General features: G+C 39.4%; 1 protein-coding gene across 4 annotated transcripts in view; it reads left to right on the forward strand.

Moving 5' to 3' along the window:
* The first annotated feature begins 5 nt into the window (after positions 1-5).
* The window catches only part of SLC38A6 (solute carrier family 38 member 6), a 74,106-nt gene continuing 55,643 nt past the window's right edge, over positions 6-18,468 (forward strand). For 3 of the 4 annotated variants that reach the window (XM_004262101.3, XM_033420815.2, XM_033420599.2), the window contains exons 1-3: positions 6-138; positions 1,251-1,381; positions 3,186-3,259. In XM_004262101.3, the coding sequence (XP_004262149.1) occupies positions 34-138; positions 1,251-1,381; positions 3,186-3,259 (310 nt within the window). In that variant the 5' untranslated portion in view covers positions 6-33. Of the gene's footprint in view, positions 139-224; positions 343-1,250; positions 1,382-3,185; positions 3,260-18,468 lie in introns of those variants that run through there. The other variant, XM_033420638.2, reaches the window with a different exon arrangement.

An 18,468-nucleotide genomic window follows, 5' to 3' on the forward strand; every position in this document is an offset into this window, starting at 1 on the left:
GTAGATGGACTGGGTAGTCGGCCAGTGAGCAGCATGGAGGCGCCCTGGGGGATCGTGGACGCTGAGCCCGGCTGGTTTGTCTCTGCCAGGCAGCCCGAAGAGGCGGAGGCGGAAGAGTTGAGCCCGTTGCTTAGCAACGTAAGTTCGCTCCACACGCTTCCCGGCACTTCTCTGAAGTGCCTGCCAAATAAAACCCGGAAAAGAAAGGGGATGGCAAGGGGAGAGGGGAGAAGCTGAGGGCTTGGGGCCCAAAGGCAGCAGCCGAGATTCCGAGGAGATCTGGCGGAGTTCATGAATGTGATAGGAGCCTAAGGTGTCCTGGAAAGAGAAGCTGAAGTAAAGGTGCAGGCTCAGGTGGAAGAGGTGCAGCAGCGGGTGGAGGCTGGGGACCCCACAAAGGAGCAGCCCCGCGGTTATGTAACTCACTGCTGTTTGTTAGTATCTTTGTCGGCTTCTCGTTTCCTCCACTAGTCTTGTGAGCTTTTTGCAAGAGTCACAAGATTTTTCTTTTCTCGGCTTAGTCATTGGGGACCTGTAAACATCTTAATACAAAGATCCTTAACCGTGAAGGAGCGGAGGTGGCCTGGTAATAAGTATGTAGCACGTCCCTGGCCCTAAAGCCTGTGCAGTGGGCACTTCGGCTCTTTAACTCAAGTCCCAGGGCAATAACAGTTTCTAGGACTTTGTTCCCGAATGCTATTTTAGGGGAGAGTGTTTTCTGGGGTGTATCCTCGCCAGAGCAATGTGAATTGCTTCTATTTATTATACCGTCATTGCATGGCATTCCTGACCATCCTTCCAGTTGGGCAGACTTAATTCATTGAGTGTATAAATAGAGATTAGTTTTGCAGTCCTACTAATTGGGGAGCAACAGTTGTCTGCAGCAGCTCCAAGCTGACTCAGGGATTCAGTAATCACGTGAGCTTGAGGCCATCTGCCTGCTCTCTGTCCCCACCCCGTCTTACCCTATCTTCATCTTTTGCAGTCACAAGGTTGGTTAGTCATGGCTCTTCCTGAAGCCTACCGGGTCTCTGTGCAGGTGGCAATGATTTTCCCAGGAAACTAGGTTCCTGGAGCTGCACCAGTGAGCGGTGAGAAGGGAAGGAAAGGAAACCAGTGCTGGTTGAGCAGCTAGTATGTTACATGATGCCTGTGGTTTGTAAGAGACTTTCTCCATAACGTGTCAGTCATTTCTGAAGGAAATTTGAACTTCACCATTCAAACACTTTATTAAATTTGTGTGCTTACAGGAACTTCACAGACAGGGATCCCCAGGTGTTTCATTTGGTTTCTCAGTGTTTAATTTGATGAATGCCATCATAGGAAGTGGTATCCTTGGCTTAGCTTATGTTATGGCTCATACTGGTATCCTTGGATTTAGGTGAGTTTTTTTCTTATTTTACTTATTTTTTTTTTCATTTTTATAGTACACTGAGAAGCAAAGAGGTAGGCAGCAGAAGCTGGTATTATACAATTTCTAGTTATTTCTGGGGTTTTAGCATTTTCCTCTTACTCTTGTATTGTTGCTAGTCTGTAGCGTGGAGGGATGCTACATAATTTGTATTTTTCATCCAAAGTGTGGCTAATTTTAAAAAATGGAAACTTGATCCACACTTGTTTATAACCTTAAGAAGTGGCTTGTTTGTTGTGTCAAGTTGGCCAAAGTAAATCAAAGTTTATCAGCCATGCAGATTACTTATAAAGAGCGATTTTGTGAGTGTAAATAAAGCACATGATTCTTTCATTTCTCTCCATCTCCTTCTCTCTTCCTACTTAAGTAGTCTTGTTTCACTTTCTGAGGCTAGACATGTATTCTGTGCTCATCCTTCTCATCTTTTGAGACTCAGCTCATATGCCAGTTTGCCCAAGATAGAAGACATTCCTATCTTTTCTGTGCTTCCATAGTACTTTGTATATTTATTCTTTTGTTATAATGATTTGTTTGCAAGTGAGTTTCCCCACTAAACCCTGAAATCCTTTAGGACTAGACCTTATCCTTAGCATCTAGCACCATGCATAACAGAATGAATGAACAAGTTTGTTTTGTCAGTAGAAGCAGACCTATTTTTCTAGGAAATTTAAAATACATAGTCTCAAAAAAATAATAAAAATAAAATACACAGTCTCATTTAGGTTCATTTGTGCCTTTATTTTGAAATTCTTGATTAGCAAACCAACTTGCTTAGCAAACCAACTTGCTTTTATTATGGGATGTATTCATGGACTTCCATAGTTTTAAAACTTCAAAGCTATGTGTGACATCTTAGGCAAGACATAATCATGGGACTTATTTCTTAGTTCCCTTTAAAAAATCACATTTTATACTCCAGCGTCTTAAACGCAGATGTATACCACTGAATGGGTGCTTGCTGAATCATATCACAGTTTCCATTTGGTGATGCCAAACTGTTACTTTGTGAGGTCTCTGACATCAGTTGACAAGTGTACTTCCACCTCTCAGTTTTGCTACTGATTAACAAGTATTAAGTGGACTACAAAGATAGAATTTCTTCAACTTCGGGAGCACGTCACTGGGGACAGCTCTCTAGAAGTTTGTCCTGCCAGTACCTTCCTGAGAATAAGTAGGGGATTATTCATGCAGTTTCTTTTCATACTTCTGGCTAGAGGACTCCAATTATTACATTGCACATTTTTCAAATTGTGTCATTAGAAGTGTGTTAACTGTATTTTTTTGGTTTGGTTTGGTGAGTGTGTGTTTAATAGATGCTAGGAAATGCAGTGTTAATTCAAAATTATAGGGAGGTACACATCTTTGGAAGGGGAGGGATAGAGGAAAGAAAACAGAAGACAATGAGATTTCACAACTGAAACTTCTCTCTAGACTTAACAATAGGAAAAATAGTTATAAAAGGGATGTATTACAAGCTAACTGAATGGCTAAACCAGCAGTCAGCAGACAAGAGCGCTAAAGAAGGAAATTCTTCTGTCGCTTTAAATAAACTTTGGTTTTTTTCTGAGTTTTGTTTTAAAAGCAGTACATATTCGTTTAAATAAAATTTGGTAAATATAGAAAGTATCTTCTTACTTTCTTTAATGACCATAATCCAACTACTTAAAGACAGTCCCTGTGAGCATTTCAATGTGAAAAAAAAATTGTTTTTTTAATGAGATACCATAAAAAAGAAATTTGGGGGGATTTGACCATGTGCTGTTTTATATTTTAGTTTCTTGCTGCTGATAGTCGCTCTCCTGGCTTCTTACTCAGTTCATCTCCTGCTTAGTTTGTGTATTCAGACAGGTGAGTAAAATGTTATGCTGATTTTTTTTTTTTTTTTTTGCGGTACGCGGGCCTCTCACTGTTGTGGCCTCTCCCGTTGCGGAGCACAGGCTCTGGACGCGCAGGCTCAGCGGCCATGGCTCACGGGCCTAGCCGCTCCATGGCATTTGGGATCTTTGCGGACCGGGGCACGAACCCGTGTTCCCTGCATCGGCAGGCGGACTCTCAACCACTGTGCCACCAGGGAAGCGCTATGCTGGTTCATTTGATGAAGTAGCCCATTGTGATTATATCTATGTACATTGGATTGGCTGTCTCAAATCTCAGATTTCCAGCGGACATACATTATTATTAGGTAGGATGGTTGAAATGGAAAATTTCAAAAGGTCAGGATATGTAGACCCAATCCTACAGGGGACTATCCAAGGACAGAATGGGAGGAGGAAACCAGCATTCTTCCCTGCCTTTCTCTACAACATGTGACATAGTTTTCTGGGTTAGATTAGGGGAAGCACCTGAAAGGTGTTTAAAGGATCCAGACCTTGTGTTATGGGGCAGTAGACAGGTGTTCATGCTGGTCATCTTTCTCGTAGGGTGATCATCTCCTCGAGAACACCTTCCCAGATCTACTGCTGCCATCTCTGCCCCCCTTATATGTGTATGAGTTTTTTCCATTTGAAACTTTATTATGCAATTCAGTCATTTACTGAATAAGTTCTTTTAAGTTGCAATAAATAAAAGTGTATGAATTATGGAACTGCTTTCATAAGGTTTTTCTTTTGGCATTAACAAATACTCTATGTCCATCAGTCATGGTCTTTTTTTGTTTTTCTTTTTTTAACATCTGTATTGGAGTATAATTGCTTTACAATGGTGTGTTAGTTTCTGCTTTATAACAAAGTGAATCAGTTATACATATAAATATGTTCCCATATCTCTTCCCTCTTCCATCTCCCTCCCTCCGACCCTCCCTATCCCACCCCTCTAGGTGGTCACAAAGCACCAAGCTGATCTCCCTGTGCTATGCAGCTGCTTCCCACTAGCTATCTATTTTACGTTTGGTAGTGTATATATGTCCATGCCACTTTCTCCCTTTATAACAGCTTATCCTTCCCCCTCCCCATATCCTCAAGTCCATTCTCTAGTAGGTCTGTGTCTTTATTCCCATCTTACCCCTAGGTTCTTCATGACATTTTTTTCTTTCTTAGATTCCATATATATGTGTTAGCATATGGTATTTATCTTTCTCTTTCTGACTTACTTCACTCTGTATGACAGACTATAGGTCCATCCACCTCACTACGAATAACTCAATTTCGTTTCTTTTTATGGCTCAGTAATATTCCATTGTATATATGTGCCACATCTTCTTTATCCATTCATCCGATGATGGACACTTAGGTTGCTTCCATCTCCTGGCTATTGTAAATAGAGCTGCAACGAACATTTTGGTACATGACACTTTTTGAATTATAGTTTTCTCAGGGTATATGCCCAGTAGTGGGATTGCTGGGTCATATGGTAGTTCTATTTGTAGTTTTTTAAGGAACCTCCATACTGTTCTCCATAGTGGCTGTACCAATTCACATTCCCAACAGCAGTGCAAGAGTGTTCCCTTTTCTCCACACCCTCTCCAGCGTTTATTGTTTCTAGATTTTTTGATGATGGCCATTCTGACAGGTGTGAGATGATATCTCATTGTAGTTTTGATTTGCATTTCTCTGATGATTAATGATGTTGACCATTCTTTCATGTGCTTGTTGGCAATCTGTATATCTTCTTTGGAGAAATGTCTGTTTAGGTCTTCTGCCCATTTTTGGATTGGGTTGTTTATTTTTTTGTTACTGAGCTGCATGAGCTGCTTGTAAATTTTGGAGATTAATCCTTTGTAAGTTGCTTCATTTGCAAATATTTTCTCCCATTCTGAGGGCTGTCTTTTGGTCTTGTTTATGATTTCCTTTGCTGTGCAAAAGCTTTTAAGTTTAAGTTTCATTAGGTCGCATTTGTTTATTTTTGTTTTTATTTCCATTTCTCTAGGAGGTGGGTCAAAAAGGATCTTGCTGTGATTTATGTCATAGAGTGTTCTGCCTCTGTTTTCCTCTAAGAGTTTGATAGTTTCTGGCATTACATTTAGGTCTTTAATCCATTTTGAGCTTATTTTGGTGTATGGTGTTACGGAGTGTTCTAATCTCACACTTTTACATGTACCTGTCCAGTTTTCCCAGCACCACTTATTGAAGAGGCTGTCCTTTCTCCACTGTATATTCCTGCCTCCTTTATCAAAGATAAGGTGACCATATGTGCACGGGTTTATCTCTGGGCTTTCTATCCTGTTCCATTGATCTACATTTCTGTTTTTGTGCCAGTACTATACTGTCTTGATTACTGTAGCTTTGTAGTGTAGTCTGAAGTCAGGGAGCCTGATTCCTCCAGCTCCGTTTTTTGTTCTCAAGATTGCTTTGGCTATTTGGGGTATTTTGTGTTTCCATACAAATTGTGAAATTTTTTGTTCTAGTTCTGTGAAAAATGCCAGTGGTAGTTTGATAGGGATTGCATTGAATCTGTAGATTGCTTTGGGTAGTAGAGTCATTTTCACAATGTTGCTTCTTCTAATCCAAGAACATGGTATATCTCTCCATCTATTTGTATCATCTTTAATTTCTTTCATCACTGTCTTATAATTTTCTGTGCACCGGTCTTTTGTCTCCTTAGGTAGGTTTATTCCTAGATATTTTATTCTTTTTGTTGTAATGGTAAATGGGAGTGTTTTCTTAATTTCACTTTCAGATTTTTCATCATTAGTGTATAGGAATGCCAGAGATTTCTGTGCATTAATTTTGTATCCTGCTACTTTACCAAAATCATTGATGAGCTCTAATAGTTTTCTGGTAGCATCTTTAGGATTCTCTATGTATAGTATCATGTCATCTGCAAACAGTGACAGCTTTACTTCTTCTTTTCCGATTTGGATTCCTTTTATTTCCTTTTCTTCTCTGATTGCTGTGGCTAAAACTTCCAAAACTATGTTGAATAAGAGTGGTGAGAGTGGGCAACCTTGTCTTGTTCCTGATCTTAGTGGAATTGGTTTCAGTTTTTCAACATTGAGGACTATGTTGGCTGTGGGTTTGTCATATATGGCCTTTATTATGTTGAGAAAAGATCTCTCTATACCTACTTTCTGCAGGGTTTTTATCATAAATGGGTGTTGAATTTTGTTGAAAGCTTTCTCTGCATCTATTGAGATGATCATGTGGTTTTTCTCCTTCAGTTTGTTAATATGGTGCATCACGTTGATTGATTTGCATATATTGAAGAATCCTTGCATTCCTGGAATAAACCCCACTTGATCATGGTGTATGATCCTTTTAATGTGCTTTTGGATTCTGTTTCCTAGTATTGTGTTGAGGATTTTTTCATCTATGTTCATCAGTGATATTGGCCTGTAGTTTCCTTTCTTGGTGACATCTTTGTCTGGTTTTGGTATCAGGGTGATGGTGGCCTTGTAGAATGAGTTTGGGAGTGTTCCTCTCTGCTATATTTTGAAAGAATTAGAGAAGGATAGGTGTTAGCTCTTCTCTAAATGTTTGATAGAATTCACCTGTGAAGCCATCTGGTCCTGGGCTTTTGTTTGTTGGAAGATTTGTAATCACAGTTTCAATTTCAGTGCTTGTGATTGGTCTGTTCATATTTTCTATTTCTTCCTGATTCAGTCTTGGCAGGTTTTGCATTTCTAAGAATTTGTCCATTTCTTCCAGGTTGTCCATTTTATTGGCATAGAGTTGCTTGTAGTAATCTCTCATGATCTTTTGTATTTCTGCAGTGTCAGTTGTTACTTCTCCTTTTTCATTTCTAATTCTATTGATTTGAGTCTTCTCCCTTTTTTTCTTGATGAGTCTGGCTAATGGTTTATCAATTTTTTTTTATCTTCTCAAAGAACCAGCTTTTAGTTTTATTGATCTTCGCTATCGTTTCCTTCATTTCTTTTTCATTTATTTCTGATCTGATCTTTATGATTTCTTTCCTTCTGCTAACTTTGGGGTTTTTTTGTTCTTTTCTCTCTAATTGCTTTAGGTGCAAGGTTAGGTTGTTTTTTCGAGATGTTTCCTGTTTCTTAAGGTAGGATCGTATTGCTATAAACTTCCCTCTTAGAACTGCTTTTGCTGCATCCCATAGGTTTTGGGTCATCGCGTCTCCTTTGTCATTTGTTTCTAGGTATTTTTTGATTTCCTCTTTGATTTCTTCAGTGATCACTTCGTTATTAAGTAGTGTATTGTTTAGCTTCCATGTGTTTGTATTTTTTACAGATCTTTTCCTGTAATTGATATCTAGTTTCATAGCGTTGTGGTCGGAAAAGATACTTGATACAATTTCAATTTTCTTAAATTTACCAAGGCTTGATTTGTGACCCAAGATATGATCTATCCTGGAGAATGTTCCATGAGCACTTGAGAAGAATGTGTATTCTGTTGTTTTTGCATGGGATGTCCTAATAATATCAATTAAGTCCATCTTGTTTAATGTATCATTTAAAGCTTGTGTTTCCTTATTTATTTTCAGTTTGGATGATCTGTCCATTGGCGAAAGTGGGGTGTTAAAGTCCCCTACTGTGAATGTGTTACTGTTGATTTCTCCTTTTATGGCTGTTAGTATTTGCCTTATGTATTGAGGTGCTCCTATGTTGGGTGCATAAATATTTACAATTGTTATATCTTCTTCTTGGATCGATCCCTTGATCATTATGTAATGTCCTTCTTTGTCTCTTCTAATAGTCTTTATTTTAAAGTCTATTTTGTCTGAGGTGAGAATTGTTACTCCAGCTTTCTTTTGATATCCATTTGCATGGAGTATCTTTTTCCATTTGCATGGATACTCCATTTGCATGGAGTATCTTTTTCCAGGATGGAAAAAGATACTCTATGCAAATGGAAGTCAAAAGAAAGTCTGTATGTGTCCCTAGGTCTGAAGTGGGTCACTTGTAGACAGCATATATATGGGTCTTGTTTTTGTATCCATTCAGCCAGTCTGTGTCTTTTGGTGGGAGCATTTAATCCATTTACACTTAAGGTAATTATCGATATGTGTGTTCCTATTCCCATTTTCTTAATTGTTTTGGGTTTGTTATTGTAGGTCTTTTCCTTCTCTTGTGTTTCTTGCCTAGAGAAGTTCCTTTCGCATTTGTTGTAAAGCTGGTTTGGTGGTGCTGAACTCTCTCAGCTTTTCCTTGTCTGTAAAGGTTTTAATTTCTCTGTCAAATCTGAATGAGATCCGTGCTGGGTAGAGTAATCTTGGTTGTAGGTTTTTCTCCTTCATCACTTTAAATATGTCCTTCCACTCCCTTCTGGCTTGCAGAGTTTCTGCTGAAAGATCAGCTGTTAACCTTATGGGGATTTCCTTGTGTGTTATTTGTTGTTTTTCTCTTGCTGCTTTTAATATGTTTCTTTGTATTTAATTTTTGATAGTTTGATTAGTATGTGTCTTTCGTGATTCTCCTTGGATTTATCCTGTATGGGACTCTCTGGCTTCCTGGACTTGATTAACTATTTCTTTTCCCATATTAGGGAAGTTTTCAACTATAATCTCTTCAAATATTTTCTCAGTCCCTTTCTTTTTCTCTTCTTCTTCTGGGACCCCTATAAGTCCAATGTTGGTGCGTTTAATGTTGTCCCAGAGGTCTCTGAGACTGTCCTCAGTTCTTTTCATTCTTTTGTCTTTATTCTGCTCTGCAGTAGTTATTTCTACTATTTTATCTTCCAGGTCACTTATCCATTCTTCTGCCTCAGTTATTCTGCTATTGATCCCTTCTAGAGTATTTTTAATTTCATTTATTGTGTTGTTCATCGTTGCTTGTTTCCTCTTTAGTTCTTCTAGGTCATTGTTAAATGTTTTTTGCATTTTCTGTATTCTATTTCCAAAATTTTGGACCATCTTTACTATCATTATTCTGAATTCTTTCAGGTAGACTGCCTATTTCCTGTTCATTTGTTAGGTCTGGTGGGTTTTTATCTTGCTCCTTCATCTGCTGCGTGTTTTTCTGTCTTCTCATTTTGCTTATCTTACTGTGTTTGCAGTCTGCTTTTTGCAGGCTGCAGGTTTGTAGTTCCCGTTGTTTTTGGTGTCTGTCCCCAGTGGCTAAAGTTGGTTCAGTGGGTTGTGTAGGCTTCCTGGTGGAGGGTACTATTGCCTGTGTTCTGGTGGATGAGGCTGGATCTTGTCTTTCTGGTGGGCAGGTCCACATCTGGTGGTGTGTTTTGGGGTGTCTGTGGCCTTATTATGATTTTAGGCAGCCTCTCTGCTAATGGGTGGGGTTGTGTTCCTGTCTTGCTAGTTGTTTGGCATAGGGTGTCCTGTACTGTAGCTTGCTGGTCGTTGAGTGGAGCTGGGTCTTTGTGTTGAGATGGAGATCTCTGGGAGATTTTCGCCGTTTGATATTACATGGAGCTGGGAGGTGTCTTGTGGATCAGTGTCCTGAAGTTGGCTCTCCCACGTGAGAGGCACAGCACTGACTCCTGGCTGCAGCACCAAGAGCCTTTCATCCACACAGCTCAGAATAAAAGGGAGAAAAAGTAGAAAGAAAGAAAGAGGATAAAATAAAATAAAATAAAATAAATATAAAATAAAATAAAAAATAATAAGAAATAAATTTTTTTAAGTTAAAGAAAAAACAAAACAAAAACGGACGTACGGAACCCTAGGACAAATGGTGAAAGCAAAGCTATACAGACAAAATCTCACACAGAAGCATACACATACACACTCACAAAGAGAGGAAAAGGGGAAGAAATAATATATCTTGCTCTCAAAGTCCACCTCCTGAATTTGGGATGATTCGTTGTCTATGCAGGTATTCCACAGATGCAGGGTACATCAAGTTGATTGTGGAGATTTAATCCGCTGCTCCTGAGGCTGCTGGGAGAAATTTCCCTTTCTCTTCTTTGTTGGCACAGCTCTCTGGGTTCAGTTTTGGATTTGGACCCGCCGCTTCTTGTAGGTCGCCTGAGGGCGTCTGTTCTTTGCTCAGACAGGACAGGGTTAAAGGAGCAGCTGCTTCTGGGTCTCTGGCTCACTCAGGCCAGGGGGAGAGAGGGGCACGGAGTGCGAGGCGAGCCTGCAGTGGCAGAGGCCGGCGTGACGTTGCTCAAGCCTGAGGCATGCCGTGCGTTCTCCTGGGGAAGTTGTCCCTGGATCCCGGGACCCTAGCAGTGGCGGGCTGCACAGTCTCCCGGGAGGGGCTGTGTGGATAGTGACCTGTGCTTGCACACAGGCTTCTTGGTGGCGGCAGCAACAGCCTTAGCGGCTCGCCCCCATCTCTGGAGCTCCTTTAAGCAGTGCTCTTAATCCCCTCTCCTCGCGCACCAGGAAACAAAAGAGAGAAGAAAAAGTCTCTTGCCTCTTTGGCAGCTCCAGACTTTTTCCCGGACTCCATCCCGGCTAGCTGTGGTGCACTAACCCCCTGCAGGCTGTGTTCACGCTGCTAACCCCAGTCTTCTCTCTGGGATCTAAGCACCGAAGCCGGAGCCTCAGCTCCCAGCCCATGCCCGTCCCGGCGGGTGAGCAGACAAGCCTCTTGGGCTGGTGAGTGCCGGTCGGCACCAATCCTCTGTGCGGGAATCTCTCTGCTTTGCCCTCCGCACCCTTGTTTCTGCACTCTCCTCCGTGGCTCGGAAGCTCCCTGCTCCGCCACGCTCAGTCTCCGCCCGCGAAGGGGCTTCTAGTATGTGGAAACCTTTCCTTCTTCACAGCTCCCTCCCACTGGTGCAGGTCCCATCCCTATTCTTTTGTCTCTGTTTTTTCTTTTTTTCTTTTGCCCTACCCAGGTACGTGGGGAGTTTCTTGCCTTTTGGGAGGTCTGAGGTCTTCTGCCAGCGTTCAGTGGGTGTTCTGTAGGAGTTGTTCCACGTGTAGGTGTATTTCAGATGTATCTGTGGGGAGGAAGGTGATCTCCGCGTCTTACTCTTCCGCCATCTTCCCTCTCTGCAGTCCTGGTCTTTTTATCTGTCTAATCTCATCTTTTTTTTTTTTAATATTTATTTATTTATTTGCGAGGTCTTAGTTGCAGCACACGGGATCTTCAATCTTTGTTGTGGCATGTGGGATCTTTTAGTTGCAGCATGTGGGAACTTTTAGTTGTGACATGCAGGATTTTTAGCTGTGGCATGTGAGATCTAGTTCCCTGAGCAGGGATCGAACCCAGGCCCCCTGCACTGGGAGTGCGGAGTCCTAGCTACTGGACCACCAGGGAAGTCCCTAGTCTTGTCTATTTTTGGATTAGGTCAGTTTTGACTCCAGAATCATGAGTTTAATTCTTATGTGTGTGGGTTCACTTTGCCGTATCTGATCTTTGTTTTCAGACTTTAAGAAGCAGAATAGATACATAAAATAGATAAAAATAGGATTATTCTGGCTGAAACAGGTGAGGGAAGCTCACAGGTATTTGAGTATTTTGTCTCTAGAGCATAGTTCTAAATCCACAGCTCTAGTCTGTTTAATCTGTCTATGCATCAGACACACCTGCAGATTGTTCTGTAAACAGGTTTCTAAGCCTCAGGGATTCTAATTCCAAGAATCTGAGGTGGGACTCAGGAATATATTTTTAAACGTCCTCCAGGGGATTCTTATGCAAAACTGATTTAGCATCCATAGTTCATAGCTGTAACTTGTGCCAATGCTTTTGGCCATCCAACCCACAAATATATTCCTCTGCTTTAAAGGGGCTTGGGTGAAAGTGTGGACAGATAAAAATACTAGGAAACAATGCAATGATATTAATCTCAGAGTAACAAATTGTTCATAACAACATCCCAAATTCAGGAATAAGATCATTAAATGAGTATATTTGTAAATCCTGCTGAAACTTGACTGGAATTTTAATGACATGTTTTGAAATTTTGCTTCTTTGTGTAAAAAAATTATTTTTACTTAATTGTGATCGTTTAACATCTTCACATGTTATTTTATCATGGATTCTACTAAAAGATTAATACATTAGTCAACTACATGGCAATTATGTCTTCATTAACTAAAGTGTTTTGCTTTATTAATTTAAATTATTTGGAAGTAATATTCAATTTATGAAGATTTCCAAATAATTCTAATTTTTTTGCTTTCCTTCAGTTTATCTGTATGTAACTTTGAAATTCTGATACTCTCTGTTGTTCTTTTCTGTAACTTTGGACATATAAGTGAGAAGCTCTGTTTCTCTTTCTTTTTTCTTTTTCTTTGATTTTTGTAGCTTATTTGGCCCATGAGCTAACTTCTTCATGGTTCTTCATATACACTGATGCACCTGCCTTCTGTTGATTGAATTTCCTTCAGTGATTGTAAAATTCTCTGTGGAGGTAGACTTTAACAAATTTTTTATATTAAAAAAAAAAAAATATATATATATATATATTCATTCTAGAGAATAATGTGTAGCTAAATTTTCTCCCCAGTTTATCAGACTGTCATAAAGGAGTATTATGCTCAGATTGAATTCATTGGTTGGAGAAAGGGCTATCATAAGTCTTTACAGATTAACTTCTTCATTTATTTGCCTGGAGTGCAAGAGAATTTTTTATCTTTATTAAAGTAAAGGATTTCTTCACACAAAATTCTGCTGTTTTCGATTTTATGTAGGATTTGGGATCTATCTGGACTTTTCTTGGGAGCTGCATGTAAGGTACCTTAATCTCTCTAGCCTTAGTTTGACAACTCTAAAATGGTAGTGATAATACTTTTCTCTTGGGATTGTTGTGAGAATGAAATATAATAATGTATATAAAATGTAGGGTCCTTGGTAAATACTAGCTTTTATTGTTATGAGTTCTCATTGGGCCAGAACCCATAAGGATTGCAAAGTCTTGTACATATTGCTGTCTCAGAAACAGTTGGCTTGTTGTGATTCTTTGAGGAAATTTTTGTGCTCTGAGAATAAATGAGGAGCTCTCCTCCTCTGGCCTCCACATCAGTGTCAGCAGAAGGGAATCAGAGTCTTAGAACTCAGCCTGCATCTGGTCAGGTCCCTACTTCCTAGTCCTTGATCCCCACCACTCATTGCATTGTCGTCATTATTTGCCTTGAGATCACTTGGATTAATGACATTATACCACTTATCTCAATGTATGTCAGTCACTTCAAGAATCCTATGTTATCCTTCATTTCCCAGACTCACTCCATATGGTTCTGTCATCCATTTTCTTTTCTTTTCTTTTAAATTTTATTGAAGTATAGTTGATTTACAATGTTGTGTTAACTTCTGCTGTACAGCTAAGTGATTCAGTTATACATCTATATATTCTTTTCCATTATGGTTTATCACAGGGTATTGAATCTAGCTCCCTATGCTATGCAGTAGGACCTTGTTGTTTGTCATCTATTTTCTGACTTTGTCTCCCCCTTCTCCCCAACTCCTGAAACCCTTCCAGTGTGCCCTCTAGAATGTATGGTCAGTCATCAGTAAAACCCTGTGTGCTCAACTCTTTTCTGAACATTTCCTTAACTTTCTTACTCTAAGAGAACCTAAGACTTCTCTGAGGACACTGCTTTCCCTTTAGTCCTCTCAAGTGGCCACTCTTTTCTCTTCCATGTCCCTCATACTTGTCTAAAGATGGGATAGGTGTCCTAGTCACACCTCATTTCCACTTGTCAACCACCTACCTCTCCCTAAACCCCCAGCTTTGAATCTCATAACTCTATGCTACCTACTTCCCCCTTTATGGTTAACATCTATAGACTCCTCAGCCACTTTGTCATTTTATGCATATATTAGCTTCTGCTTTCCTTTCAGTTTCTTCAATTTTAGCCCTGTCATAATTCTGGATGATTTCAATATTCATGTAGATAATTCTTCTAAATCTTTCATTTCCTTAACCTCTTCTCTTCTAATGATCATACTCCTGGCCTGCCTCCGCTACTTATTTCCATGGTCATACCATTGATCTTGTCATTACCAAAATTGCATCCCCTCCAAAATCTCATTTTCAAGAATCTCACCCTCCCAAAACCACCATCTTTTTAATTTTTTTTAACTAATTCCCTCAAGTACTCCAACTCTGGCAGTTCTTCACCTCCGCCAGGACTTGAGTTCATTGATCTACCACCTTCGCACTCTCCTTCACTCTCTTGTCCATATTTCCCCTCTTTATCCAGTTGAAGTTTCCTGGTATATTATTAGAATCACTCCCTTGCTCCTCCCTTTCATCATGCTACTCCCCTGGCAAAACTCCAACCATGATTAAATGTAACTCTGCCTACTTCACACAGGCACCTGTGCAGTTGAATATTCCTGAAGAAGACACAACCATGCAGATTAATATCGCTATAATTCAATGTCTAGTGGATCTGTGATGCTGTCACCTAACCTATATTAACTTCTTTAGTTCATTCACTTGCTTAGTCTGCTATCTAGGAGATGACTTTTTCTTCTTTCTCTCAAACCTTCAACACATTCTCCTTGATTTCATTCTTAGCTGATATTCTCACTTTCTATTTCACTGAGAAATTAGAAGCAATCATAAAAGAACTTTATAAGCTCTTGCTACCACTTCTATCTACCCATCTTCATCTGTGCTATATATTCTGTTACTTTGGATGAACTCTTTGTGTTCCTATCTGAGGCCAATCCCTCCACTTATGCTATGACCCCATCTGCTGTCACCTACGTTACTCCAGCCACTTTCTTCCCTGTCTTCTTTTTCATCATCTTTTTTCCTTTCTGTTTTCTTCTTATCAGTTTACAAATATTCTATAATTTTTTCCATTTTAAAAATGACTCCACATTCATTCAGTATGCCCTATGCCTTCATGGTGAAACTCCTCAAAATAGTTGTCTATACCAGAAATTTCCCCTTCCTCCTATTCTCTCTTGAACACTCTTCATTCAGGCTTTCCCCATTATTCCACAGAAATTATTGTACCAGCAACTAACACATTGCTAAATCCAGTGGTCAGTTCTGTCTTCATCTTGGTTGACTAGTCAGCAGCATTTGACACAGTTGATCACACCTTCCTCTGTAAAACACTATTCAGACTCTCCTGCTTTTCTTCCTGTTTCACAGAATACTCCTTCTCTTTTCTTCTGCTGAATCCTTTTCATCGCCCCATCTTCTAAACATTGGAATACCCCAGCAGTATTCCTCTGATCTCTTTTCTTTTACACTTCTGGGCTCCTTACGGCCCTAAAATTTATACCCCTAGCCTGCATCTCTTCCCCTGAATTTCAGTCTCATATCCAACTTCCTCCATGATACTTCCACTTGGATATCTAATATATTAATCTCAAATTTACCAAACTCTCCATTTTTGCACTGCCAATCTACATCTTCCAGTCTTTTCTCATCTAATTAAATAATATATCTTCCTTCTAGTTGCTCAGGCCAAAGATCTTAGAGTTATTTTGGACTCTTTTTCTCTTACTACAAACGCAAGTTCCAAATGTGAGAAAGTATCTGTTCTGTAATTTTGAAAGTAACATGTTAACAAAACAATTGTGAAGACCATGGTGAAAAGGTATAGAGTCTACCCCTCGATCCAACATCTGTACTACTTGGTGTTTACCTAAATGAATTGAAAATTTATGTCGACACAAAAACCTGCACATGGATATTTATAGCAGCTTTATTCGTAATTGCCAGAACTTAGAAGCAACTAAGGTGCCCTTCAGTAGATGAATGGATAAACTGTGGTCCATCCAGATAATAGAATATAATTCAGCACTAAAGAGAAATGAGCTATCAAGCCATGAAAAGACATGGAGGAACCTTATAAATGCATATTGCTAAGAGAAAGAAGCCAATCTAAAAACGCTACATTCTGTATGATTCCAACAATGTGACATTCTTGGAAAGACAAAACTATGGAGACAGTGAGAAATTAGTAGTTGCCAGGGTTTAGGGAGGAAGGAGGAATGAAGAGGTGGAGCACAGACGATTTTTAGGGCAGTGAAACTATTCTGTATGATACTATACTGGTCAAAACCCATAGAGTGTACAACACCAAGGGTGAACTCTAAACATGGACTTATGGTGATAACGATGCGTCAGCGTAGATTCATTGATGTGACAGATGTACCACTCTGGTGGGGGATGTTGATGGGGGCGAGGCTATGCGGGTGTGGGCTTAGAGGGAATGTGGGAACTGTCTGTACTTTCTGCTCAATTTTGCTGTGAACCTAAAACTGCTCTAAAAATGAAGTCTTTAAAAAAAAAAAAGGAAAGAAACAAACTCAGAGGAAAAGAGGAAACAGAGATAATGCAGAGACCAGATGAAAACATTAAAAAAAATACTATATTTAATAGCTTCAGAGAACTAAAAGAAGATATTTCATTGTTGAACCAAGAACAAGAAATTATTACAAGGGAATAGTCAGAGAATACAAGAGTCCTAGATGTAAAAAAGGAAATTTAAAATTAATTTAGTAGCTGGGCTGAAAGAGTTAAGGACATTTCCTGTGGGGGGAGAAGACAAGGAGCTTGAAAATGGGAGAGAAAATATAAGAAAATGAGAGGATCAGTCCAGGAGGTTCAACGTGCAAATAATAGGAATTCCACAAAAAGAGAACAGAAAAAATTAGATGGTAGAAAATTATCAACAAAAAAATACAAGCAAAGTTTTTGTAACTGAAAGAAATTAGTTTCCAGATTGAAAGAATTTTTCCTGGTAAGCAATATAATGATTGTAAAAGAAGTCGTATCAAGTGCATCCTTGTAAAATGGTATAGATGATCTTATTTGCAAAGCAGAAATAGAGGCACAAACGTAGATAACAAATGTATGGATACCAAGGGGGCGGGTGGGAGGAATTGGAAGATTGGAATTGACACAGATACACTATTGATACTATGTATAAAGTAGACAACTAATGAGAACACGCTGTATAGCACAGGGAACTCTACTTAATGTACTGTGGTGACTTAAATGGAAAGGAAATCCAAAAAAGAGGGGATATATGTATATGTATAGCTGATTCATTTTGCTGTACAGTAGAAACCAGCACAACATTGTAAAGCAACTATACTCCAATAAAAATTAATTTTTAAAAAAGTGCATAATTGTGAAAAATCAGAAATACAGTTATAAAGAAGCTATACTAAAATCTTCAGAGAGGAGAAACAAACCAAAATTCTTATACAAAGAATCAAAAACTATAATGGCAAAAGACTTCCCAGGAAGTACTTCAAATAAGACTATAAAGCAATACCTTCAGAATTTTGGGGGGAAATGATTTCAGTATAGAATTCTATACCCAGCCAAGCTATCATTTAAGTGTGCAGGAAGAATAATGACATTTTCATACATGTAAGGACTCAAAAAATTATCTCCTGTGCACTCTTACTTAATGAGCAATTCAGGATGCCATTTACCAAAGTTAAAGAGTACCAAAAAAATAGGGAATCTAGCACAGGGGAGAAGTAGAGGGAATTCCCAGGACAACAACCAAGTAGCAGATCTAAGAGCCACCTCCAGATTAGAGTAGTTCTTTTCACAAAGGCACAGTCAGCTCTCCAGGCCATGCTTGCCTTCAGGATGTGTTCATGCTTGTGTTCAGGATGGAAACTCTTTTCTTTCTCTTCTTCTTGAAGGGAGTGCCTTTCTCATTTGTCTGTCTAGCTCTAATTTGCACTAACAGTACCTGGGTAGGTTAGTAGTCAAGCCTGGCTATTAAAAAAGTCTAAGAATCCAATAGTGGGAGATTGAAACAAGGTATTAACAGGAGAATAAAAGAAAAAAACAGGTTAAGGAACGTAAGGAAGTTAGACTGAATGTGGAGAAGGAGGTGTCTGAGGATATCTCCCAGATTTCTGGTGTAGGCCACTGGATTAATGATAGTGTCATTAATGGACATAAGAGCACAGCAGATGTTAGTTCAAAATAAAAATAAGTTCAGTTTTGGATATGTGGACTTTGAAGTAAAACTAGATGGACAGGTCTTAGAACTGAAGCCCAGGATAGAGGTTCATTCATTCATTCTATACTCATTATCTATTAGGATTACAGAGGTAAATAATACTCACTTCCTTCCCTTAAAAAAGCTCATAATGTAGAAGGGGAGACAAACACATAAGTAAATAATTCATAATGTAGTGTGGTAATTTAAGTCTTTTTTTTTCTTTTTTTTTAAATTTTTGGCTACGTTGGGTCTAACCTGCTGTGCGTGGGCTCTCTCCAGTTGCAGCAAGTGGGGGCCACTCTTCGCTACAGTGTGCAGGCCTCTCACTGCCGTGGCCTCTCCTGCTGTGGAGCACGGGCCCCAGG

The sequence above is a fragment of the Orcinus orca genome, chromosome 2 (assembly GCF_937001465.1).
Source record: "Orcinus orca chromosome 2, mOrcOrc1.1, whole genome shotgun sequence".
In the NCBI taxonomy this organism is placed as follows: Eukaryota; Metazoa; Chordata; class Mammalia; order Artiodactyla; family Delphinidae; genus Orcinus; species Orcinus orca.